We start from the raw sequence: 24,650 nt of genomic DNA on the forward strand, positions 1-24,650 counted from the left end.
TGTGTGTGTGTGTGTGTGTGTCGACCCAGTCGGCGCTCGTTGATCTGCCGCTGACCCCGGGGCGTGTATGGGCCGCAGGTCCGGCAGCGGCTCGGGCTCCGAGTCGCGCTCGCACTCGCGCTCGTCCAGCCGCTCACGCTCGTCGCAGTCCAGCCGCAGCTCGTCCAGCAGCAGCCGCTCGTCGCAGTCGCGCTCCGGTTCGCGCTCGAAGTCTCGCTCCCCGAGGTAAGAAAGCGTGCGCGCACGCGCCGCCATCGCCACCGCCGGCGCCGCCTGGCGCCGCCCCTGCGCCGCCTGACGCCGCCCCTGCGGAGAGGCTGCGAGCGCGGCCTGGCCGGTGAAACCTGCTGGCCGACTTACCTGGCCGGCCCGGCCAACGGTCCGCGCCGGCCGCGTGGAACAGTCGACGGCACACCACCAAAATAGCCGGAGCGGGCGTCCGCCGCGGCCGCGCCGCCCCCTGCTGCAGCCGGCCAGCGCGCCGCGTGCCACACAGTGCCGGCGGCGAGCGCGCGCGGCTCGTGCCAGGACCCGCCCGGCGCCGAGGGTCGCGCCCGCCGTCCGCCGACGGCCCGCCCGCGCCGCGCCGCGCCGTGCCGTGCCGCAGTGACCGACAGTGAACCGGACCGGCGAGTGCAACAGCGACAGTGACGAGCGCGCACGTGACACCAGTGGCGGCCGCGCGGCTGGGCGCCGCTGGCGAGTGACCTCCGGCCCGAGCGAGGCGGTGTCGTGTGACCCGGCGCGCGCCGCCGCTGCCCCGGGCCGCGCCGCGCCGCCGGCCGGGGGGCATGACCGCCCCAGGCCGGCCCTGCGTACATGAGATCCCTGCGGCGGCATGATATGGCATTTCTGCGCAGCCTGGAGCCGCCGCCGGCGACGCGGCTGCCGCGGCCGGGCCGACCGCCTGTGCGGCCCAGCCCGGAGTGTCCGTCGTCGTCGTCGCCGCCGCCCGGCCCGCCGCAACCGGGCGCCTCCAAGGGCGCTGGCGGCTTTCCGCGCTGGAAACGCTGGAGACGAAGGTGCTGCCGGCGCGTGTGCGCTGCCGGCCGACCGGCCGCTCTCGCCGCAGCGCCGTTTTTGCCCGGAGAAAGCTGGCGGGCGCGGCGGACGCGGCGGCCGCGGCCGGGGCGCGCGGCAGCTGCCGCCAGAGTGGCGCGGCGGGCGCCGGCCGCCCGGTGGCGGCAGCACCGGCCGGCCGGCGGCCATCGCTGAGGCGCGCCCGCTCTGTCGAAACCGGCCGCCGGCCGCGTCGCTTGGCCAACCGCCCGCTCCCGCCGCGCGCCGGCCGCTCTGCCCCCGCTCGCCCGCTCTCTCCGGGCCAGCCGCGCCGCGGACGGCGGCGGTTGTGAAACCGGCCGCCGCCGCCACCCCGTATGCCTGTCTGCTACTGCCGCCACCGATGCCTTTGTTTGCTCGCAGTGAGCTGGAAGTGTCACGTTTGTGCGCGTTCTGCGCCGGCCGCAGTGTTTTGCTAATGTGTACACTAGGTTTTCCCTGGCCGGCAAATGTGCAATACTTCCTCAGCCTTAGCCGCGTGTGTTGCTTGACGACGCCTCTGACGTCCTCCTTGCAGGTGGAAGTGGTGGACTAAGTGGGTTGGTTGGGCTCCGGGGATTTGTTCGTGTTACCTGTTAGCATTTTTCTGGAAGTGCTGGTCGCCGCCTTGCTCTCTTTCTGTCCGTCTCTCGTCTCTCGTCTCTCCCCGGGGATGCTCCAGTCTCTCGCAGCTGTTGCTCGTAGTCAGCAGTGTTGCGAAACGATAGAGCTACGATATCGGATGGGGCGCCTCTCGTCAGCGCTTGTCGTGCCAGCCAGACGTCAGATCCGCGATTGCTCAACTGCAGACCCGCAGCGGCCGTGCGGGGGAGATTTGTCGGGCTTGCCACTCACCCGGGGGACGGGCTCCACTGCGACACAGACTCTGGTCGCCGCACTGCGCTCTGGCTGGCGGCCGGAGCGGCAGCGCCGCCGGCCCAGCCGCCGCCCGCCGCCGGGCCGACTCCGGATTGTTCGGGCCGTGGAACGGCTGCGTAGCCGACCCACACGGCGCGGCAGAGCTGCGGGCCGACCCCGGCCCGGGCGCCAGCGTTCCGTGAAACGAGCCGGCGGGGCGGGCCGGCTGGCGGCGCGCCGGCACTGCCGGCCGGCCGGCCGGCCCCTGCTGCGCTGGTGGCCCCGGCCGCCCGCTCTGCTCTGCAGCACCGTCGCGGCACGGGCGAACGCTAGTGCCAGTTTGGAAAGGTCGGCACTCTACTATCCCGCACGGCGACCATTGTTTCCTGCATGCACGAGCCAGCACACTGGCATGGCGCTGCGCGTTTGCCAATGCTACGCGCACGGGTGTGCTGTACGGCCTTTGCGTCGCGTTTCTGATCGCGCTTAGCGCCCCCAGGATGTCTCCACCTGCGGAGGCGAGGAAGTCCTCGGGCTCGGGCGCGACACTGTTACCGGATCTTATTGGATATCGAGTTCAGCTCGTGTCCCGGGTAACGAATTTCTGGCGGAAGCCTTCGTGACTGCGCCGGGACATATGAGTTCCTGGATGAGCACTCGATCCGGCCCGACGTCAATCTGCGCGGCACCGGCGTCTGAGGCACGGGATGACCTGCCGCTCCGGGACCGCCCGCGGCCCGAGGCTCGCGGCCGCGCTCGCCGTCACAGACCGGCCTTGATGGCGGTCCACCGGAGCGTTCCGTCCGTCACATTCCGCGTTGTCGGCCGGCGGCGCGATGGCCAGATAGACTAATACAGCCGCCGGACGTCTCTCAAGATGGCCGGCCGCCGGCTCTCCTCGCTGCGTATTCATGCCGGTGACGCAGGGTGCGCGGCCCCCGACAGGCGGCGGCCGTATCTGGCCGGCGGTGGCGCGCTACCCCGCCGCGTCGCCCCCGTGCGGCCTTGTGGCCGCCGGCGCCGGCGCCAGCCGCACGCCATATGTGGCGGCGAACTTGGCTGGCTGGCTGGCTGGCTGGCTGGCTGGCTGGCTGGCTGGCTGACCGGCTCTGACCAGGCTGCCGGCTGACAGGCTTGTCACGTGCCGTTGGGGTCGCCGGTGCACTGACCTTTGGACGGGTGACGGACGAGCGCGCCGCCGGCTGAACAGGTGCGCCGACTGGACGGGCTGGACGGGACCGGACGGGGCTGGATGGGAGACGGGACTGGACGGCGACGGGCTGGGCGCCGTCTGAGCCTCGCAGGGATCCCCTGCCCAGTCGGTGAGATGCTGCGCCGCGTCAGACCATGGTTTCCTGAGACAGAGCTCCCGTCACCACAGTGCTGCCGTGTGTGCGGCCGGCCGGGGCGTCGCGCTCTGGTGATCGTCCCGGCCGCCGTCTGCCGACCGGCGCCGTCACCAGCCCACGTGGCCGCCAGCCGCTCTTTCGTCCTGTGCCGCCGGCGGCGGGCAACGTTTCCGCCGGCGTGCGCGGGGGAGCGTCTGTGTATCTGGTGCGTCTGGCGTCTGGTCGGACCGCGCCGGAGCTGCGCCGCACTGCCCGCCTGGTCCCGGCGGCGGTCTGGACCAGGCCCGGTCAGCCCTGGTCCGGTGGCGGTCTGGACCAGGCCCGGTCAGCCCCGGTCCGCCCGGCTGCTCCGGTGGCGGTCTGGACCAGGCCCAGTCAGCCCCGGTCCGCAGCGGTCCGCCCGGCTGCTCCGGTGGCGGTCTGGACCAGGCCCGGTCAGCCCCTGTCCGCCCGGCTGCTCCGGTGGCGGTCTGGACCAGGCCCGGTCAACCCCGGTCCTCGGCGGTCTGCCCGGCTGCTTCGGTGGCCGCGGCGCCGGCGGCGCGCGCCTGCGCTGTGGACCGCGGCGGTAGCCGACCCGAAGAACGGCGCGCCGCTCCAGACTGCTGCGCAAGGCGCGGCCGAGCGAGCCGCCGCACGCGGCGGCGATTCCGCTTCTGGGCTGGACTGGCCTCGCGTGACATGCTGCTGCTCGGCTGGTGCTGGTGTTCAGGCAGCGCCGGCCGCACCGCGGCGGGCGGACATCATGGAGACCCCGTCCAGCGGCCGCCGCCCCGCTCTACTAAGCCGGGCGTGCGCCGGCACCGGCGGCGAAAGCTGACACGCCGCCGCTGACGTCCTCGTGCCGCCGCTGGCCGATGTCGGCCGCACGGCCCGGCGGGGGCGGCGCGGCGCGGCACGCCCTCGTGCGGTGGTTGACCTCGCGGCTGCACGGAGCGGCGCTGAGTCAGCGGCGCCGGTGGCCGCGACTCATGCCCGGCCGCTGCCGGGGCTGACCTCGACCGGCGGCCGGCGCGCGCCTCACAACGCCGAGGTTATGTCACGGGCTGACGCCAGCCGCCGCAGCAGCGGGCGCGGCGCGCGCTCTGCAACAGTGACGTCACTGGTCCGCCTGGGCGCGGCCAGCCTGGCGCGGGCCGTGACCCGGAGCTCGCGGCGCGCCACTGACCTGTAGTCTGTCCCAGTCCAGGGTTTGGTTGGAAGATGCGACAACCTCTATGGACGATGTTGGGCTCGCCGTTTTGCACTCTCGTCGTTGCAGTCTGCATTCATAGAGCGATCGCATTTCCGCCAGTTTCGGTCTCCGTCGGGGCTTCGACGCGCGAGGGCATGTTGACTTCCGCGGCATCCCTGGTCGAGACAACTTCGACACACTGCGGACCGGGCGCTGGACGAGATGTATTCGTCTGTTGTGCCGCCGCGTCGGGTGTCATGTCATGTCATGTTATGTTGTGTCATGCCATGGGGGAAGCTACCCTCCCGGCGAAGCCTTGGGGCGCGTGCCGCGTCGTCGCGTGGCGCGCGCCCCAACGCGACGACCTGACGCCCCCAAAATGGACCTGACGCCTGGTCTGCGCTCGGACCTCTCCTGCCAGGGCGGGCGGGAGCCGGCACCGGGCAGATGATGCAGGGATGGCGGCTGGTGCGCGGCCGTCTTTCGGGGCTCGCCGGCGGGCGCCCGTGTGCTCGCCGCGCCCGGCGCGGATGAGTGCGTGGGAGCAGGCGCCGGCCGGCCCGGCAGCTGTGGCACGGCCCGTGGGAGCTGCCGGCGCCGCCGGACGCCTCTCCCTGCCGGCTGGCTGGCGGCTGGCTGCGCGCGGAGGGGCTCGGCGCCGCCGGCAGATACGGCCGCCCCGGCATTGTCCGCGCGCCGCCTGCAGCGCCTTATCTGGCGAGGCCAGCCGGCGGCGCAGGGCCACGCCGCGGACGCGGCGGAGAGCGAGACTGCGGCGGCCGCTGGCTGCAGGCCTGCCGGGAGCTGTTGTCGCGCTGCGTGGCTGCGATTCGCAGAGATAAGAGGGCCTTTGTTCCGCTGGGGTTGCCGCCGTCGCTCTGCAGCGACCCACTTGAAGGCAGCGGTTGAGTCGCGCTGCAGGCGGCCAGAGTGGAAAAGCCACTGGACAAGGCGGTGGCAGAAGGGGTGGATGGGACCAATAGCGTGGTGATTTCAACCAGTTTAAGCCCATTTTCGTCTTGAAGGGAATTTTATGTTGCTGGCGTGGTTCTAGCGTCTACTTCCAGGTGCCGACAGTCTGTGGCCGCTTGGAAGTAACAGGGAACGAGTTCACTGATGACATTCTAGAAGTTGCTGAAAGGGCAAACTTGGCCCGGTGACACTTCGTTTAATGACGAAATACTTGCTGAAAGACGTTTGCCGTGTGATATTACCCACTGCATCGTTTCAGCGAGACTAATGGCATCCACTGTCTGATTCACACAATCGATCTCCTGGCCGGCGTGAAATTCAACACAGGTGTTCGTTTCCCACGTTGGGCCGCCGCCGGCGGCCTCGCCGCGCCACGCACAGGCGTGTGGCACGCGTGCGTGTGGCGGTGGGGGTGCGTCTGTTGTCGGCCGTCTCCATGGCGCGGCCCACATCGGGCGGCGGCGGGTGCGGCGATCGATCTTTCGGGCGCGCGGCCAGCCGGCCTCCCTCCCGCCCGCCACGCCGGCACGTGTTTGTTGTCGCGACGGTCCCGTGGCGCCGCGCCACGTGCTCGTGCGCGCCGCCCGGCCGGCAGTAGCTCGTGGCGGCGCGGTCTGCCCGGCGCGGCGGCGGTGACCGGTGGGCGCACTCTCGCCGTGCTCGGTCCCCAGAGCGGCCGCCGGTGTCTGCAGGTAACGCGGCGCCGGCGGGGCTGGCGCGCCGCGCTGCTGCCCGCGCTGCGGTCAGTCCGCCGGTGTCGTCGCGCGCGGCTCTCGGCGCGGCGGTGGCGTCAGCCGACAGCCGTCTGTCGGCGGCCTGGACCGGCGTGTTGTGTCTTGTCGGTGGTCGTGATCTGAACTGGTCATGCGGCTGATCAGGTGGTGGAATGAATCGGCCGGAGTGGGGCGCTTCCCGGCTCAGGATCTGTGTACGGTGGAGTGACGGGCGCGCTTTCGCGGAGGCGGCTGGCTGTTCGGGGTGCGTCGTTCGCTCCGGAGCGTGTCAGAGGGCCTTTGATGGTGCCGCCGGTTGAGATCGGGTCCATTGTGCTGGCTGCGGTCGGCGCGGCGGGACGTGTCCCCTGCGACCGACTCCGCTCCGCTGGCGTGCCTCTGACCTTCGGTCGGATGTCAGCACGGAGCGGCATCCTGTGGCATGGAGCCGTACCTTCTGCTGCTCGGACAGGCGGTGCCTTCAACGCGTGTCGTAGAAGGGCGCTGCGTGCCTGGACGGCGGGCTCACACAGAGCTATCGTTGGAGCGCTGGGAGGAGCGGGACCTCGCAGCAGCGTTCCACGCCCGCTCAGCAGCGTTCCCTGGCGACACCAGGCTGTGCCTCATGCGCGCGTCATCCTAGGATCGATGCCGTCTGGGTGCTGAATCACGAGGCGCCAAATGTGGCTCGGGCTGGAGGACGGCGTGGGAACTGGTTAGAAGCGGGAGTGACGGATGGAACGCTTTTCGAATCGACGCTTTGCATGTGGGGCCGCCATGAGTAATTAATGCTGATACCCCGATACGACGCCGAATCCAAGTTTGTTTCTTCAAAATTGAGGTCTGCCTGTCTGTGAACCCGCAGCCCAGCCGGGAGCAGCCCGGCCGTTCACCCTACCGAGTTGTAAAAAACCGAATTAGGTCGGTTCTAAATGTCATACGGTCCGATATCTACACTTTTTCGTTCGTCGACACGGCCGACGTTGCGACAGTCGGCCTCGTCGCCGCGCTGAATACTGCTAAACGAACCAGCTCGGCCGCGACGCCGGCGCTGGGACGCGCCGTTTCGGTGGCGGCGCGCTGCGTCGGCTCCGCCGCGTCGGACCCGGACCCTGTGGCCGGCCGTCTCCGACCCAGGCTCGGTGGGCCCGGCCCCAATGGCCGGACGCCGGCGCCCCCGGTCCGTCGCGCTCGTCGAATCTGACGACTGGCCGGACACGCGCGCCGCCGGCCGCCATGCCGGGTCGCCATGGCAACGCATAATCAGCCGCTGCGGGCGGTTGTCATGGCGACGGGCGGCGGCGGCGCGTCCCGCGGCCGCCGGCCCAGCTGGTGACGCGATAGGGGCGTGACTGAGACGGCTGCAAACAAAAACAGAGCGGGGCCGGCGGCCGCGCCCCTGGCTTGTCCGGGTCGGGTGATCCGGCTGGGCCCCGCTCCATGACCGCCAGCGATCACATGTCGGGTGGCGGCGCCTTTGGATGCGCTCCACCTGGCCATGTATTTTTGGCGGGTCGTGTTGGCGCGACTCTGAAGGAAATAGCTGCTCGCGCGCCAGGGGCCGCGCGGGGCCGTCCCGGTGACGTGGGCTCAGCGGCGCGAGGGCCGACCCAAGCTACGGCCCCTGGGACGTGCAGCTGGGTCGGGATAATCGCCCGGTAATTGGGCGATCGATTTTCCGCAGCGCTGGTTATGGCCAATTTTTCCGACGCCGCTTGTTATCAGGTATTATGTCTGGCGCGTGGCGTCGTGGGCGTTCGGCCGCTGTCGTTTGTTTCCTCGAGGCTACTGAGTGTGTGCGGTCAGTGACCCCCTTCCGAGCCGGGAAACGTATTGTCCCCGATCGCATTGTCCGTGCACAATGACATGAACTGCAGGTAGAGGCTACCGTGAGAAACTGAAAGCCTCCTGTTCTGGGCTACCAAGAGTGGAATGTTGGATTTTAGCGGCTGTACGTGGGATGGGGTGGCTTGACGTGATGATGGTAATTGAGGTTTTGGGTGGCGCTGACACCTACGGCCAGTCGGTTGGCGCCATCTTGACGTGCTGAACGTTATCACTTACATTAGCGTATCGACCTGTCAAACAACGCTGTAAACGTCCAGCAGCTCCCCCCGGCGGTGACCCCGGACCGGCGGTTCGGACCGCCGCCGGCGCCGCTCCCCGGCCCGCCATCGTGAGCGATGGCCGCCGGCCGCGCAGGGGCAGCGCCAGCAGTGTGCGTGCGGCCGGGGCCGCCATCGATCCAGCGCGGCGCGGCGCGTAACGCAACGCGCCAACGTATTTTTACCGGCCGGCCGCGCGCCGCCGGCGTGGTCGATACGCGGGAGGGTGGGCGGCCGCGCCGCGCCGTGCCGCGCGGCCACCTGTGGTCCCCGCCCGTCCCCCGCCCGCTCACCGCCGTCTCTCCGCCGTCTCCCCGCCCGCTCACCGCCGTTGGCCGGCCGCTGACCGGCGCCGTGCGCCCGTTGCAGACGGAACAAGCGCGGCGGCCTGTCGTCGGCGGTGGCGGCCGTCGCGGCGTCGGCCACACAGTCGGGCAGCGTCAGCTCCGGCATCGGCTCGTCGTCGCCGCAGCCCAACGGCACGGAGGAGCGCCGGCCGATCGCCATCTGCGTCAAGAACCTGCCGGCCCGCTCCAGCGGTGAGTGCACCGGCGCGCTGGCAGCCGATGCTGCCCGCCGGTGTGGGCGGCGGCTGCTGCTCTGGAGGGTTGCGGCGGCTGGCTGGGTTAGGGTGAGCCGGTCGGGCTATGGACGGTCGGCACGGTGGGTGGTGGGCTACCGACGTGTGTGTGTGTGGGGGGGGGGGGGGACTGGGTGACGTTGCAGCTAGTGGTAGTTGCTGCGACGTATGTTGTTCGTGAGTTGTGTGGTTCGAGACGATAAGTGCGGATGTGGACTGGGTGCTGCCGAGATTATCTGCGATACATTGTCGTCGGCGGTAGCGTACGACCAGTAGGGCGTCGTAGTGTGCAGAGAGGCGTGGTATGAACTGGCAAGTAGTGTTATCAGTGACGTTCAAATGACCGCGGAGTGGCGTTCTAGTCGCCGAAAGCGCTGACGATGATTACGCCGCAGCACACGGTCCGTTTCCTCGCCGCGCTGTGAGTGAACGCCACCATATTGAGGCCCGCGGCGCGCCGGCGCAGATGGTCGCGCTGCGTTCGGGAACGCGGGATACCGGAGTCAATACTGCTGATGCGGCGGGCCGTGCCGGTCGGCCGCGGCGGACCGTGACGCGTCGTGCCGCGCGACCGCCGCCGGGAACCCCCGGCCGCCCGCCGCTGATGCCGGATAAATAGCTGCGATGCGGCCGGCACGCGTCGCTCCAGTGTGCTTGCTCGGAGGCTGCGTGCTGCTGCTGTTTGCCGACTTGGAATGGATGTCAGGCGCTAGGGGAAATCCTGCGGCGCCGTGGGAGGCGGGGCGATCCCTCGCTAATCCGGACCGGCGGCGGCGGCGGCGGGCGTCGCCCGGCGGAGCGAGCGCCGACCCGGCGGCGAGCCACGCCACGGCCGGCACCGGTGCTGAATCACCGGCTGGGGGGCGGCGCCGCCCCCGGCCCCCGCCCCCTGTTCCTCAGCCGACCGGCTGGCGGGTGGCGTGACCGGGCATTGATCAGGCGCGAGGACGTCACAGGCCGGGGGCTCGGCCGCGGCTCAGGCTCGGGCTCGCCGCGGATCTTGCTCCGGCTCCGGCTCCGGCCCCGCCGCGCCGCCGCTCCGGCTGGGCTCGGCTCGGCTCGACTGTGCCAGCCCCGAACCTCCAGCCAGCGCGGGCTCGAAGTAGGTCACTGGCCCCGGCGGCGGCGGCGGCGGCGGCGGCGCTGCCAGGGGCGGCGGCAGCTGACGCCCGGCTAAATCGAGCCTCAATCTGCGGCCGGTATGCTCACGGCCGTCCCGGCGGGCAGTCGGCGCCAAAGCCGGCCGGGCGGCTGGACTGGCGCGGGGGCGGCCGGCCGGCCTCGACGCGGCGGCGACGGCGGCGCAGGCGCGGCAGAAGGCCGTCCAGCTGGGGGGCCGGATGGCCGTGGAACACAGCCGGATGGGACTCGCCTGCAGGCGGGTGCTGGACTCGGGGCTCGGCGGTGGTCTGATGCCGATGCGGCTGTGGAAGCTCAGGCGGGGTTAGCTGCACACTGTGTAGATGCACCGCCGGCAAGAAGAGCGCCTTTATTCGAAAGGCGAGCACGTTGACTCCCCGGGCGGCCCGAGGTAGTTACGGCTGTCACATATGGGGGAAGTGTAACTGCTGACGGGCCGTGGCTGGGCGTTGTTGGCTGCTGCCCGCGTTCAGTTCGATGCATAACGGGTAACGCCCGTCGTAACGCCGGTTGCAACCCGGGAATGACACGTCACACAGTGTCGCATGGTGATGGGACCCAGCAATCGTCGGCCGCTGAGCGGTTCAAACGGTCAGGTGCTGAAGTCGAGCTCCCATTTGTCGTGGATCCGTCTGTCATCGCGTTTTGGTCTCCCTGTCCTGCTCGCCGGGACGTAAAGTGGGGTTATCACGAACACGCCGGTAAAAACGCCTGTTCAACACTTTCCCGTGGCTGGGCTGCTGCCCGTGTCTCACGTTTCCCAGACACGTTTGCCTCCGTTCCACTGTTATCGTATCGTTCCACTGTTATCGCGCCTTTTGCCTCCGTTCCACCGTTATCGCGCCTTTTGCCCCCGTTCCACTGTTATCGCGCCTTTTGCCTCCGTTCCACTGTTATCGCGCCTTTCCACGCGCGCGTTAGTCGTTTCACGTGAGATGATAATATGATAATCACGTGAAATGATAATGATAATGGTCCGTGGTGCAGGAAGCGATTCAGGGCGAGTCTAGCCTGGATACGCTCCAGTTTGCACGCTGGCGCTCTTGCCGGCAGCCGCGGCAGCACGGCATAGCCTGCGGGCGCAGCTGACAGGACGCCCCATCGTTGTGACCTCCCGGCGCGCCCTGCCGCCGCCCGCTGCGGTCGGCGGGTGACGTCGCCGTGACCGATGACGTCACCCTGGCGGGTACCGCAGCACTGCGGGCCGGGCGGGCCGCGCTCCCCGCGCTCTTCCGCCGCGCGCGCGCCGCCGCTCGCGGCGGATGGTGGCGACTCGCTTGGTAGCGTGACTGGTCGAACTCGTCATGATGCATAGCCACGCCCCAGCAGTAGATCTTGTGTGACTGTATGGGGTCTGGAAGCCCAGTCTGTTTGTCGGGGTCCGGCTTTGTTCCCAGCCCAGCGAGAGGTTGGTGCGCCTCCAACCGTAATCATGATAACGGCAATAAAAGAGAAATTAGAGCAAGAAAAAAGCGAGAAGGGAACAATAGTGAAATAATGGACTGAAGATAGCAATATCGCAAACCGGGTCATTGCCAGAAAAAAAATGATGATGGGAACCATAACACAACAACGTGAATAATGGTCTCAGTAACGCCAGCCCAGCCTGGGTCAGCCAGACGGCCGTTTGTAGAGGGGGCAGTCAGCTGCGGTGGCAGGCATGTGGTGCGTGGCGCCGGTGCGGCGGCGTCCGCTTCGTAGTGGCGGGACGCGGCCGGCCGGCGCGCGTGTGTGTAGCCCCCGGCCGGCCGGTTCCGGGTCACCGACTCGCCTCGGGGCGTGTTCGAGCTAATGAAGGCGCCGGTGGACACGTGCCGCGCCGCCGGGCGCCGTCGCCCGACCGACCTGTGGATGGTATTGATTGGCGACGGCGGCGCAGCGCTTGCGTCATGCAGGAAAAGACGGGCGCCGGGGACAGGGACGGGGACGGGGACGGGGACGGGGAGGACTCGATTGGCGTGAGGCGAGGGTCGAGGACGTCGCCGGTCCGCCGAATGTAGAGTTTTGCGTCAGCTGGCCCACGCGGACTCGGATGCGGCTTGGTGGAGGGAGGTGCGCAGGAGGCGGGCGCACGTGAAATAAACGTAGGAAATAAACCCCTTGCGTACGAACTGTGTCAACATGATTTACCTTGCCGGCATTCATAGAAGTAACCGCTGGTACGGCATCTGCCGTTATCACATGCGTGACATTTGCCCACATCTTGTTCCGAATATGATATAAATGGACATGCTCGTCAGTCGTAACGCATTCAACGACCGGGCAGTTGTTGTGTCGACACCCACTTGTAATGTGTCGACAAGATTGTTATATTCGGCTTGCGTCTGCGGTATGCACTAATCATGGGTCGGTGACTGGGCCAATGCTGGTCGCAGCTAATGGACGACCCCGACCCCGCCTACTTTTTATGACAGAACGACATGGGCTTCTGCGAGGGGGGTCGCTGCGCCACGCTACCGGCGACCTGTTTTTATGCCGCATCGTGTCCGCGAGCACGGTCCCCTGGTGTCGTCGGGGGCGACCGACTCACGCCGGCCTGTGCAGTGTGGTGTGGTGATCCCCCCCCCCCCCACACACACTCCACCCCCACCCCCACCCCGCCGCTGCGCGCGCCCTGACGCTGACCGATGCCCGTCTCGCCCGCCCGCAGACACGTCGCTGAAGGACGGCCTCTTCCACGAGTACAAGAAGCACGGCAAGGTGACAACGGTGAAGATCATCGGCCAGGGCGCCGAGCGGTACGCCATCGTCTGCTTCAAGAAGCCTGAGGACGCCGAGAAGGCGCTCAACGTGTCGCACGACAAGAGCTTCTTCGGCAGCAAGATCGAGGTCGCGCTGTACGATGGCTTCGAGGTGGACGACTCGGACCACAGGTGAGCGGCCGGCCGCCGCCGAATGGCCGCCGCCCGCCGCGCGGCTGCCGGCGGCGGGCGCGCGCGCGCTTAGCGGCCGGATGGGGCCGCGTGCGGCGCGCTCCCCTGTTGGATCGTGTCGGAGCGGTGTTGAGCGGATAGTTCAGCGGTGACGGCGCCTTGCGAAACGTGTGCCGCCGTGCTCGCTTGGCGCGAACGCATCATTCCTCACCCGGCTCATCAATTGGGCGCGCCTTTCGGCGCGTTGAGGCGCCGCACAAGGCGGTTGCCAGCGCGCGCCGCGTGGGCCGCCCTTTCACCGAGCTGGCGTGGCGCGCACGCCGTCTCCGATGGCACGGCGCCGACGGCACGCCCGTCTGCCGGCAGGCTGTTCTCCCGCCAGTACGAGACCGAGCTGGACGAGTATCACCCGAAGGCCACTCGCACGCTCTTCGTCGGCAACCTGGACAAGGACATCAAGCAGGTGGAGCTGAGGAAGGCGTTCGAGAAGTTCGGCGAGATCATCGTGAGTGGGAGACGGCGGAGGCTTGGAGCGCTCGTGGATGGCATTGTGAAGAGCGGGCACGTACGCGGTGATGATACCGCACACTCTTTAATTAGACTGAGGCGGTGGAGCGGGGAAGGGGAGGGGCCTTGCGGTGTTTTTTCTTCCTGTCGCAGCGGGTGTGGGCACGGATGCGGGGAGAAGTGAAGACGCAGCTTCTTGCTGCCGCGCGGTCGCGACCGATGCAGTTCTGCTGGGGTGAGGGGTGTCGGACAAGATGGGGCCGCCGCAGGATGGGCTTGTGGCAGGGGGACGTGGAATGCCCGCCGGCGGCTGCGTGAGACAGGGGACCAGCTGGCCGTGTTCAGGCGGCGGCGGCGGCGGCGGCGCGCGACGTGGCCGCGAGCAGGTGACGCCGGCGGCGCCGGTGCGTCCGCGCGCGAGACGCCGCCGCTGGCGACGGACGAGGCCGGCCGGCTATTTGTGACGGCGCTGACGCAACGGCCGCCGACGCCGCCGCCGCCGCCGCCGCCTCGGTTCTAATCTGGGGACAGCCTGGCTGCGCGCGCTGAACCGGTCGCAGCGGGTCGACTGCGGGGGGCGCCGGCTGCAGGTCGCGTGTGTGTCGGCTGGCACAGGGCAGGTGCGGGAGGGGTCACGGGGTGGCCAGATCTGGGGCGGAGCTGTGGTGGTCGAGGGAGCGCTCGCGAGAATGTGGGAGTGTATCCCGCGCGCTGTGCGATTTGGCTTTTGTGGCTTTTTCTGCGGTTGTTAGGCCTAGCTAGAACTTGAAACCTTGCACAAGTCAAAGTAGGCGATTGGGCAATCGGATAGACGCTTCGTTTGTCGGATAGGGCATTCGTTCGCATCAGAGCACTTGTCTGGCGGGCTGTGTTATTTTCGCCAGTGTGTGGAATAATTTCCTGAAGGTCGGCTCATTGTCAAGCTTTTCTTCCTTCGTCGCTTTTTTTACTTTGTAGCGCTCGCGACTAAGCCCGCGCACGCCTCCCGTTGCAGGAGGTGGACATCAAGAAGACGCAGTCGTCCACGCCGTTCGCCTTCCTGCAGTTTGCCGACATCGAGTCGGTGGTTAAGGCCATGCGAGCCATGGACGGAGAACACCTGGGCGGAAACGCGGTACGTGTGGCGGCGGTATAATGGCCGAACGCCGCGGGCGCGGCCCGCATTTACTACGCTGCTTATTTCGCTCTTTATCGACCGTTTAATGCATTTTTCCCCGACTGCCTCGCGTCGTCTTTCCTTCTCATTTGTTCCCTCACACGTACCCCCTCAATGCATGTTTTGTCTTTTGTATTTTCATTTGTATTTGTGCATCCCTTGTTTCTCCGCTTCCCAGTAGTGGTCCGCTCTTTCACGGATGCATATGTTCTCCCCATCTGCCCATCTCATCCTCGTGTCTTAGTTGGCGATTGAGTGGCTGGCGATTCTGTCCGCGCGTATCCCCCCGGCTGCCCCCGGCCGCTCCAGCCGCTCCGGCGTCCGACGCCGGGCGCCGAGTGGCTGCCCCGGGGCGACGCGCCGCGCACGGCCTGGTGCCCCCCCCCCCCCTCTGGCGGCGCTAATGACCTCTGGCCGGTGGGGACGCACCTCATCAGGCGCGGTCCGGCGCCAGCGCTCGCGGCCGGCCGCGAGCGGCGCGGCGCCGCTCACCGGCGACGACGCCGAGCCGCCGGCTGCGTTGGCTTCTGCCGTTACGTTCGGTAATTGCCTCCCGCTGCGACGCAACGGTCGTGGTCGGTGTCGTGAGGTGGATGTACCGCCGGCGCCGGCCGGTTGGCTCGCGTGCGCCCACGAGCGGACCGTGACGGCCGCCCGCTGCCGGCAGGTGAAGCTCGGCTTCGGCCGCTCCATGTCCACCAACTGCGTGTGGATCGACGGCGTGGCCGACGCCATCACGGACAAGTACCTGGCGCGGCAGTTCAGCAAGTTCGGCAACGTCGTCGCCTGTCACATCAACCGCGCGCGCGGCCACGCGCTCGTCACCTTCGAGACGGTGAGTGGCCGGGCCGCGGCGGCGGACCGGGCGGTAGCTGTTCGGTCCGCGGCCCCGGACGGTCGCGCTGCAGTGCGACCGGTTTTGTCGGCGACATGAACCGTCCCGTGTTGGCGGGTGTGCGGTGTTTCGGCACCGCTGCGTCGCTGGATGCGTTGCGCGCCGTGTGCACCCTCTGAGTCCCCTGTCGAGTCACCGCCAGGGCCGCTGCGCTCTGCACTGGATCGGGTGCGCGCTGTGCCTGCCCGGCAGGCGTGGCCTGTACCCTGCCCTGCCCCGGTCACCCCGGCGTGTGACGCGTCTCGCACGCCGCGCCGCGTCCGCCGCTGATGCCGCGCCGTGTCTGCCGCAGGCGTCGCCCGCTCAGGTGGCCGTGATCGAGATGCGCGGCCGCGCTCTCGGCGGCAAGCGGCTGCAGATTGACTTCGCGTCTCGCGAGTGTCAGGACGCCTTCTTCGAACACCTGAGCAAGCAGGGGCCCAAATGGGACAGGTACGCGGCCTGTCGTAACGTGGCCAGGTACGAGCCGCTGTACCCGCTGCTCCGGTGCGGGTGCGGCAGCGGGCTGCGCGCGCTGCGGCTGCGGCTGCAGCGTGCGCGACCCGGTCGCCTCGGGGGACGGCCGATGGGCCGGGCTAGGTTACGGTTGGCGTCGCTTGCTGTGCGGCCGGCTGATGTGTGCGCTTTTTACCTGCGTGCCGTCAGTCGCGTAGCTGTTTGTATGCAGAACCGTAACGGCTGTCGGCCATGCTTTCAGTCGTGTGTCATGTTGCATCGTTCTGCAGCGATGCTTACGAGCTGTCTGACAAAGAGCGCCTGAGCGGCAGTCGTCATCATGTGATGCAGTGCTAGTACGCTCCTGCCTCTATGTAACTGTTTGTCGATGTGCATCTGCTCTTTCGGCCCTGTGTGCCGGCTCATGAGCTCCGTGCGCACTGCGGGCGAGTCCGGCCGCTAACATCCGCCTCTTTTGCCACGCGCGCAGGGACCCGGGCGGCTTCCGGTTCGGCGCGCGCTTCGAGCGCGGCCGCAGCTACCGCGGCGGCCGGTACGTGCGGCGCGGTGGCCGGCCGTTCGAGTACGACGACTTCGCGCGCGACCCAGCCGCCGCCTACGACGACAGCTACGAGCAGGAGCTGCGCGAGTACTACTCGCAGCGCCACGGCGACCCCGAGTTCCGGCGCGTGCTGGAGGCGGGCGGCGCGCCGTACTCGCCGGCGCGGCGCCGCTCGGCCGACCGCAGTCCGAGCGCCAGCCGGACGGAGCGGCGCGCCCAGCTGCAGAGTGTGGTGACCGTGGGCCGGCCGGCGCGCGCCGACGACGAGCCGCGGCCGCCGCCCGGCTCCGGCGACGAGGCGGGCGAGCGGCCGGCCAAGCGGCCGCGCACGGCCGAGCCACAGGCCGAGCCCACCGACCCGCGGCCGGCCGCCGCCGCCGGCAAGCGCGCCGCCGACACCGAGCCGGGCGCCGGCAAGCCGGGCGATGTGCACGTGTCGGGCCGGCGCGGCTCGGACGTGAAGCGCGCCGACTCGCGCCGCGTGTCCGTGGACAGTGTGAAGGCGGACGAGCCCGGCGAGGAGCGCGCCACACGCGAGATTCCTCTCGAACCGGTGTCGAAGCGGCGCCGGCGGTCTGCGGATGGCGACCCGCGGACCGCCCGCGCCGCTGCCACCGCCGCTGCTGCCGCCGCTGCGCCCGCGCCACCCGCCGTCGTCGCTGCCGCCGCCGCCCCCGCCGCCGGCGCGGCCGAAGACTGACGGCCAGCCGGGCACGCCGCTCTACGACGAGGTGGAGGAGCCGGCGGTGCCGGAACCGCGCGGCCTACCCGCCGCCGCCCGCCTCCAGCCTATGGTTCTACCTCTACCCAAGTTTGCTCAGCTGTTCATGACGGCGGCGCAGGCGCAGGCGCTCACCGTCTCCTCTCCCGTGGCGACAGCGGCGGTGGCGGCGCCCGCGGCAGTGGCGGCGGCGGCGGCGGCGGCGGCGGCAGCGACGGTAGCGGCGCTCCCGGTGGCGCCGCGCGCGGCCGGCGCCGGCGCGCTAACCTCACCGCCGGCGCTCATGTCGCCGCCGCGCCGGCCGTCCGTTGAGAAGCGGCCGGAGTTAAGTACAAAAGCGGGCGGCCAGCAGTCGCCGCGCGGCTCGGACTCGTCGGAGCCGTCGCCGCTGCTGTCGCCGTCGCTCGAGGACCAGATCCGTGCGCTGGACGAGAGGTACGAGAAGTGGTCGGGCTCGTCGCGCACGATCGGCTGCACCGTGTCAAGCGAGTGCGTGGAGCGGCTGAAGCGGCGCACGCGGCTGCTGGACCTCGACCAAATCCGATCTCAGCCGTCGCCCATCATGCAGTCGCTGCTGGCCAAGCGGTCCGTGTTCGACGAGGACTCGAAGCGGCTAGAGAACTTCGGCAAGAAGTACGAGCCGAAGCCGATGGACCCGGCCGTGGCGTCCGAACTGCGCACTAAGACAGTGGTGAGCGGCACGGGCGGCATCACGGGTACGCTCAGTGGTGTGATCTCAAAGGTGTGCAGGCCGGTGTCAACGCTGGCGTCAACGCTGACGACGGCGCCGACGCCTACGGCGACGGTATGCGCCGTGCCGGCCGCCTCGCCCGCCCCCGCGCCAACGGCGACGGCGCCGACGGCGTCACCCGCGCCGCCGGCGCCGCCGGCGCCGCCGGGCTCGCCCGTGTGCGCGGCGCCGCCCGCGCCGCGACCGCAGCCGTCACCGACGCTAGCTATGCCCGTGGACGTGTCGCCGGCGGGCGCGGCCCGCACGGCGCCGCTGGCGCGGCTGTCGACGGCGCTGCCGCCGCCGACGCCCGGCCCCTACTCGCCGGTGACGCCCGTGTCCGCCTCGCTGCCGGCCAGCGCGGAACCGCCGCCGGCCGGACCGCCCGGCACGCCGCTGCGACGTCCAGAGCCGAGCGGGCGGCTGGCGCCGCGGCCGGCCGCCGCCGGCGCCACCGCCGCTGCCACCGAGCCCGGCTCGCCATCCTGGGAGCCGGAGCCGGAGCTGGCGCTAGCGCAGGCGCAGACGCAGACCCAGGAGGGTGGCGGCGGCGTGCTGGAGCCGGAGGTGCCGGCCAGCCTACCGACGCCACCCTGCTCCGTCACGGACCGCGCCAGCGTCGACAGCGTCAGCGACTGCACTGTCTCCAGCTCCACCGAGATCGGCGCGGACGACAAGAAGCTGGCTGAGTGCGCGTCGCCCAAGGGCTCGCCGCTGGCTGAGGAGGCGCCGCGGCCGGCCGAGCCGCCGGCGGCCGCCTGCGACCACTCGGCCACGCTCGGAGAGCCGCTGATCTCTAGCAGCTCATCGCTGAGCCAGCAGCCGCCGGCGGAGAAGGCTGACGATGCCAAGGAGCTGCTGAAGGACCGGCTGCTGAGCGACACCGACCTGCTGAAGGCCGTCATCAACCCCAAGACGCCGCTGGACGGGCTGAGCGTGATGGAGCAGGTGATGACTGTGAAGACGGAGCACGTGATCGCCGATGGCGTGCCAGGCAAGCTGGACGCGGGGAGCGTGATCGCGCCGCCCGAGCCGCCGGCGCTAGCCAGTGACCTGCCGCCGGCGCCGGCGCGGACAGCAAAGGTGAAACGCGAACATTCGGTGGGCGAACGGCCTCGCTCCAACAGTGTGTCGTCGCGCGGCGAGAAGAAGGACGCGTCCAGGTCGCACCGCAGCGAGCACCACCGGCGCGACAGGGCGGCCGAGCGGCCCAAGGAGCGCAGCAAGGACCGCCGCCCGAAGGAGGCCAAGGAGCCGGCGCGCGCGGCCAGCGCTGCCAAGCGTCGTCTGAGCTCGCTGGAGGAGAGCGACGGCTCGGCCGACTCGAAGCACGGCCGGCACCGGCACGAGCGGCGCGACGACTCGGCGCCCAAGAAGCCGAAGCTCGCCTCGGTCTCGTCGACCATCTCGTCGTCGAGCGTCGAGCACGACGCGACGCGGCCGGAGAAGCCGCGCGACAAGCCGACCGGCGCGTCTTCGTCGCACCGGCACGACGAGGAGAAGGCCGAGCGTGAGCCCAAGCGGCCGCACGAGGCCAAACGCGAGGAGAAGCACGAGCGCAAGGAGGACAAGTCAAAGTACAAAATACACAAGAAGGAGAACCATGCGCCCGAGGAGAGGAAGGAGGAGGTGGCGAAGGCGAGCGAGCCGCACGTGCACAAGAGCGACGCCAAGAAGACCGCCGACGCACACGACCGGAGCAAACACCGCGACAAAAACACCGAGAAGAACAGCAAGAGCAAGTCCGGCAGTCACGATCGGAGAAAGGACAAGCATACTTCCAAAGATCGATCGGAGAGGGATCGGGAAAACCCGGACAAGGTGTCGAAAGAGAGCAGGCGTCCAGAGAAGCCGTCCGTCCGGAAGGCGTCCAAGCTGGTGTACAGCTCGGACGGCGACAGCGACCACGAGGACAAGTCCCGCAAGAGCAAGGACAAAGAGCACGACAAGTCCCACTCTGTCCCGTGCAAGGAGAAAAGCCGAAGCAAAGATCAGGACAAGCGGCGAGAGAAGAGGACAGCAGAGCCGAGCAAAAGCGAGCCGACGGAGAAGAGGGAGGCGCCGAAGCTGCACATCAAGATCGAGCCTGGTCTGGAGAGCAGTAAGGAAGATCACGCCACGCGCTCTGACTCGGAGAAGCTGCACACGGGCGCGGACAAGAAGTCGCCCCACGGTGCGTCTAAGGACAAGTCAAAAACCAAGAAAAAGTCGCAACACTTCGGCAGCGACTCGGATTCGGACACGAATGACGACGAGCCGCCGAAGAAGAACATCTTCGACGTTGTTCTGGACGACGAGCCGCCGTTTTTCAGCATGTACGACAAGGTCAAGCGGCAGCGCGCCTGCCAGATCAAGAAGGCGGAGGAGCCGAAGCCGGCGTCGAAGCCCGCCGTCGACAGCGAGTCCGCGTCGAAGAAGAGCAGCCGGCCCAAGTCGCAAAGCTCATCACGACCGAAGGACAAGAAGACCTCCGGTGGCGTCCTGTCGTCAGGAAGCGACGAAAGCGACAACGACATGGAGCGTTACCATTCCAAGAAGAAGCCGTTCGACAGCTCGTCGGAGGAGGAGACGGCGCCGAAGAAGCCGACGGCCGACACGAGCAAACCGGAGGACTCACAGACGGCCAGCGCGCCCAAGCCGAGCAAGAAGAGTCGCGACTCGGACCGCGCTAGGACCTCCAAGCCCCGACTGAAGCCGAAGCCCCTGCTGTCGGACCACTCGGACGACGAGGAGGTCAAGAAGCCGGCGGCGAAGAAGAACAAGAAACTGCTCATGTCTGACATCTACAGCGACGAGAGCGACTCGTCGGGGCCGCCTGTGCTCGAGCCATCGGTGGCGGTGGCCGAGGCGGCAGCGGCGGCGGCGGCGGCAGCAGCGGCAGCGGCAGCGGCAGCGGCAGCGGCAGCGGCAGCCAAGGACGACGCCAAGGCGCACCGCAGCCGCCGTGAGCGCGACAAGCCGCGCCCCAAGCCGCGTGAGCACGCCGGCACCGACGTGGCGTCGGCCGACGACGCGGCCGTGCGGGCGCGACGCGACGCGCGCAAGGAGCCGCAGGAGCGGCGGCGCGCGCGCTCGGGTCACACCGACGAGCGGCGCCGAGACCGACGCGAAAGTCAGAAGAAGGACGAACGCATCGAGGCGATCTTCGGCCCGATGTCCGACTCGGACACGGCCGCGAGTCCGGTGCCGCCGGCGGCTGCGCCGGTCGCTGTCGAGAAGCCGGAGAAGCCGGCGGCGCCGGCGGCCGCGGTCGTCCCCGCTGCCGCCGTGCCCGCTCCGGCGCCGCCGCCGCCGGCCGCCGTCGTGCCCTCATCATCGTCCTCGCAGGGCTTCGGCGTCGGCGGCTTCAAGGGCAAGCTGCAAGTGTCAGACATCTACGACTCGGACTCGGACGGCGGCGTGCCGGTGGACCGACCGCGCACGCCGGCCCTGCCTGCCGGCAAGCCGCGCGCTGACGACCGCAAGGAGCGCCGCAAACTGAAGGAGGCGGCGCGCGCGGCTGGCAGGAAGGACGCCGGTCGGCCGTTGGCCGACGAGGCCGCTGAGACGCGTCACGTGGCGGCACCGGCCAAGAACATCGAGTCGTCGCTCAAGTCCATCTTCGGCGACTTCGAAGACATCACGTCTGACGTGCCGGCGGCGCCGGCGCTGCCGCCCGCGCCGCGGCCGGCCACGGAGCCCTCCGAGGAGAGCCGTCCGGCGGCGGCGCCGGCCGCGCGCTCGGCACCGCTGGCCGCCGCCGACGACGTGTTCCGCTTCAGCGACGAGAGCTCAGGACGCGTTCGGCCGGCCGCGCAAGGAGAAAAAGAAGAAGAAGAAGCGCGACAAGGACCGCGAGCGCAAGGACTGTGACCGGCGGCGGAGTGTCGACCTGGGCAAGGAGCTGTTCATCGACGTGCGCGGGTCGGACCACGAGCGGGCCAGTCCGCGCATCCCGAGTCCGATCAACCGGCACGGCTGCAGTCCGCGACTGGTCAGTCCGCACGAGCTCATCAGCCCCAAGACGCGCAAGTCGCCGAAACCGTGCCTGTCGCCCAAGCCGACGTATGTGTCGCCGCGCGCCGCCGCGGCCGCGGCGGCCACCGAGGAGCGGCGCAACAGCCTTGACCCGTTCGACCAGCTGCTCGAGTCTCGTTCGTTCAAGTCGCCCGGCCGGCACCCGTTTGGGCTGCCGCGTTCGCCGGCGCTGCCGAGTCCGGGTCGCACGCCGGACGGCGAGGTCAGTCTGCCGGTGCCGGTGGCGGTGGCAGCGCCGGCGCCGGCGGCGCCCGCTGTCGAGCCAGTCGTCGCTCCGGCGTCAGCGGCGCCGGTGCCCGCCGCGCCCCGGCCTGGTCAAGCAGGGGCGCCGCGGTCGCCGCCGGCGCCCGTGCCAACGCCCCTGCCGGCGCCTTTGCCGGCGCCTGTACCGGCGCCTGTACCGGCGCCTTTGTCCGCACCATTGCCCGCACCATTACCCGCATCCGTGCCCGCATCCGTCAAGCCCGCGGAGAGGCCGTCGAGCGGTGGGTCGGTGCAGGAGCCGCAGTTGGGCTCGCCGGCGGCGCAGCGGCCGGCAGAGGCTGCCGCGGCTCCTATCCCGGCGCCGGCGGTGGTAAAGCTGGAGCCGTGCGTGGCCGTGAAGCTGGAGCCGTTGGGCGGTCTGGCCGCGGCGCCCTGGCTGCCGGAAGAGCCCGCGATGACGCCGCGCGTCCAGCCGGCTCCACCGCCGCCGCCGCCGCTGACGCTGCCGACGCCGCCCACGCCGCCCACGCCGACGCCGACGCAGACGCCGACGCCGACGCAGACGCCGACGCCGACGCAGCCGCCGACGCCGACGCAGCCGCCGCCGCGTCCACCGCTGCCGCCGTCGCTGCCGCCGGTAGTACCGCCTGCGCCCGCGCTGCCGCCGGCGTCGCCGTCGGCGATAACGCCGTCGCTGAAGGCGGCGACGGTCAAGGAGGAGCCGGCGCCGGCGCCCAGCAAGGATCCGCTGGAGAAGAAGTCGCGTGCCGTCATCTCGCAGGAGGAGACAGAAGATGCAGTGGCTGCGCTGCTCGGTCAGACGTTCAACTTTGGCTACGACCCGCCGGCGGCGGAGCTGGAGCCGGAGCCGGAGGTGCTGCTGGCAGCCGACCCGGACGAGGCAGCGCAGGCGGTGCAAAGTTTGGCGGGCGTCATCGGCAGCCCGGACAAGCTGTCTCCGGCGCTGGAACCCCCCGGCACGCCGGCCGCCGAGGAGAAGTCGGAGCCGGAGCCGCCGGCGGCGGCGGTGACGGCGGCGGCGCTGGCGCTAGTGCAGCCGGTGGCCGAGTCGCCGCGCAGCGAACCCGAGCTGCAGATCGACGAGGAGGCGGCCGACGACAAGTCGCTGGCAGAGCCCGAGCCCGAGCCGGAGCCGGAGGCGGCGCCGCAGCCCCTGCCGCAGCCGCGGAATGTGCAGCAGCCCGAGCCGAAAGCGAGACCCGAGGTGCGGCCGGCGGCGCCTGTGGTAGAGCCAGTAGCAGAGCCCGAGATCGCGCCGGGGGTGAAGGTCGTGCCGAAGGCGGAGCTCAAGACCAAGGCGCTGCCGGCGCCGGATCCGGAGCCAAAGCCGGGGCCGGAACCAAAGCTGGAACTAAAGCCGGAGCCGGACGTGGAGCCTGTGCCTGTGTCTGTGCCTGTACCTGTGCCCGCACCTGTGCCCGCGCCCGCTCCCGCGCCTGCGCCCGCGCCTGCGCCTTCGCCTGCGCCTGCGCCTGCGCCTGCGCCTGTGCTCAGCGCTCAGCTGCGGCCTGTACCGGAGCCTACGGCCGTCGCCATCCCGGTGCCTGGGGCCCAGCCCCAGCCTCAGATTCAGCCTCAGATTCAGCGTCAGCTCCAGTCTCAGTCTCAGCCCCAGTCTCAGCCTCAACCTCAGCCTCAGCCTCAGCCTCAGCCTCAGCCTCAACCTCAACCTCAACCTCAACCTCAGTCCAAGTCTCAGCTTCAATCTCAGCCTCAGCCTCAGCCTCAGCCCCAGTCTCACTCACAGCCTCAGCCTCAACCTCAGCTCAAGCCTCAGCTTCAGCCCCAGCCCCAGCTCCAGCCCCAGCTCCAGCCCCAGCCCCAGCCCCAGCTCCAGCCGCACCTCAACCTCAACCCCAACCACCCCAACCCCAACCCCAACCCCAACCCCAGCCTCAACCGAAGGCGGTTGAAGCTCAGACAAGGCCCACTGAGCCTGTGCCGAAGGTGGAGCCGGAGCCTGCGTCGACGCTGGTGGCATCAAGTCCGACCCCGGCGCCGGCCGTCACCCCCGTGATCGTCAAGTCGCCGGTGGCGACGACAGCGGCCGCCGCTGCCGCTGTCGCTGTGCCGGCGGCCCCGACCTCGCCCGCGCCGAAACCTCCCGCGCCGTCAGTGCCAGCCAAGGCGGAACCGGCGGTATCCCCAGCCGCCGAGCCCGCCGAGAAGACGGCCGCTCCCGTGGTGGAGGCCAAGCCACCAGCGCGTGCTGCCCGCGTGCGAGCGCCCCGGCCGAGCCGTGCCAAGGCAGCCGTGGCGGCGGCCGCCGCAGCCGCTGCGGCTGCAGCGGCCGCGGCGGCGACGGAGTCGGCGCCGGAACAGCCGGCAGCCGCCACCCCAGCGGCGGCTGCACACGCAGCCAGACCCAACAACCGACGGCCGCCGCGCGCCGCAAAGGGCAAGGCGGCGGCTGCCGCGGCCGCCGCGGCTGCTGTTGCCGTCGCCGAGAAGGAGGAGGCGAAGGAAGAGGTGGCAGCACTGCCAGCGTTGTCCCCGCCGCCGGCGGCGCCGGTGCCGACGGCACAGCCATCGCTGCCGCCGCCGCCGCCACCACCGCCGCCAGCAGATACCAAGAAGCCACGCAGTCGCGCCGCGCCCAG

General features: G+C 69.8%; 1 protein-coding gene across 1 annotated transcript in view; it reads left to right on the forward strand.

Moving 5' to 3' along the window:
* spen (spen family transcriptional repressor split ends) overlaps positions 1-24,650 on the forward strand; it is a 75,907-nt gene that overhangs the window by 45,615 nt on the left and 5,642 nt on the right. The window contains exons 5-18 of the mRNA XM_037220483.1: positions 79-225; positions 8,579-8,748; positions 12,580-12,802; positions 13,169-13,307; positions 14,304-14,423; positions 15,133-15,300; positions 15,653-15,819; positions 16,286-16,550; positions 16,761-16,910; positions 17,341-17,949; positions 18,265-21,656; positions 21,787-22,027; positions 22,730-22,844; positions 23,280-23,436. Coding sequence (XP_037076378.1) covers positions 79-225; positions 8,579-8,748; positions 12,580-12,802; positions 13,169-13,307; positions 14,304-14,423; positions 15,133-15,300; positions 15,653-15,819; positions 16,286-16,550; positions 16,761-16,910; positions 17,341-17,949; positions 18,265-21,656; positions 21,787-22,027; positions 22,730-22,844; positions 23,280-23,436 — 6,063 coding nt within the window. The remainder of the gene's footprint in view (positions 1-78; positions 226-8,578; positions 8,749-12,579; positions 12,803-13,168; positions 13,308-14,303; positions 14,424-15,132; positions 15,301-15,652; positions 15,820-16,285; positions 16,551-16,760; positions 16,911-17,340; positions 17,950-18,264; positions 21,657-21,786; positions 22,028-22,729; positions 22,845-23,279; positions 23,437-24,650) is intronic.

This window comes from Pollicipes pollicipes, unplaced genomic scaffold (genome assembly GCF_011947565.3).
Source record: "Pollicipes pollicipes isolate AB1234 unplaced genomic scaffold, Ppol_2.1 Scaffold_4295;HRSCAF=5057_pilon_pilon_pilon, whole genome shotgun sequence".
Taxonomy (NCBI): domain Eukaryota; kingdom Metazoa; phylum Arthropoda; class Thecostraca; order Pollicipedomorpha; family Pollicipedidae; genus Pollicipes; species Pollicipes pollicipes.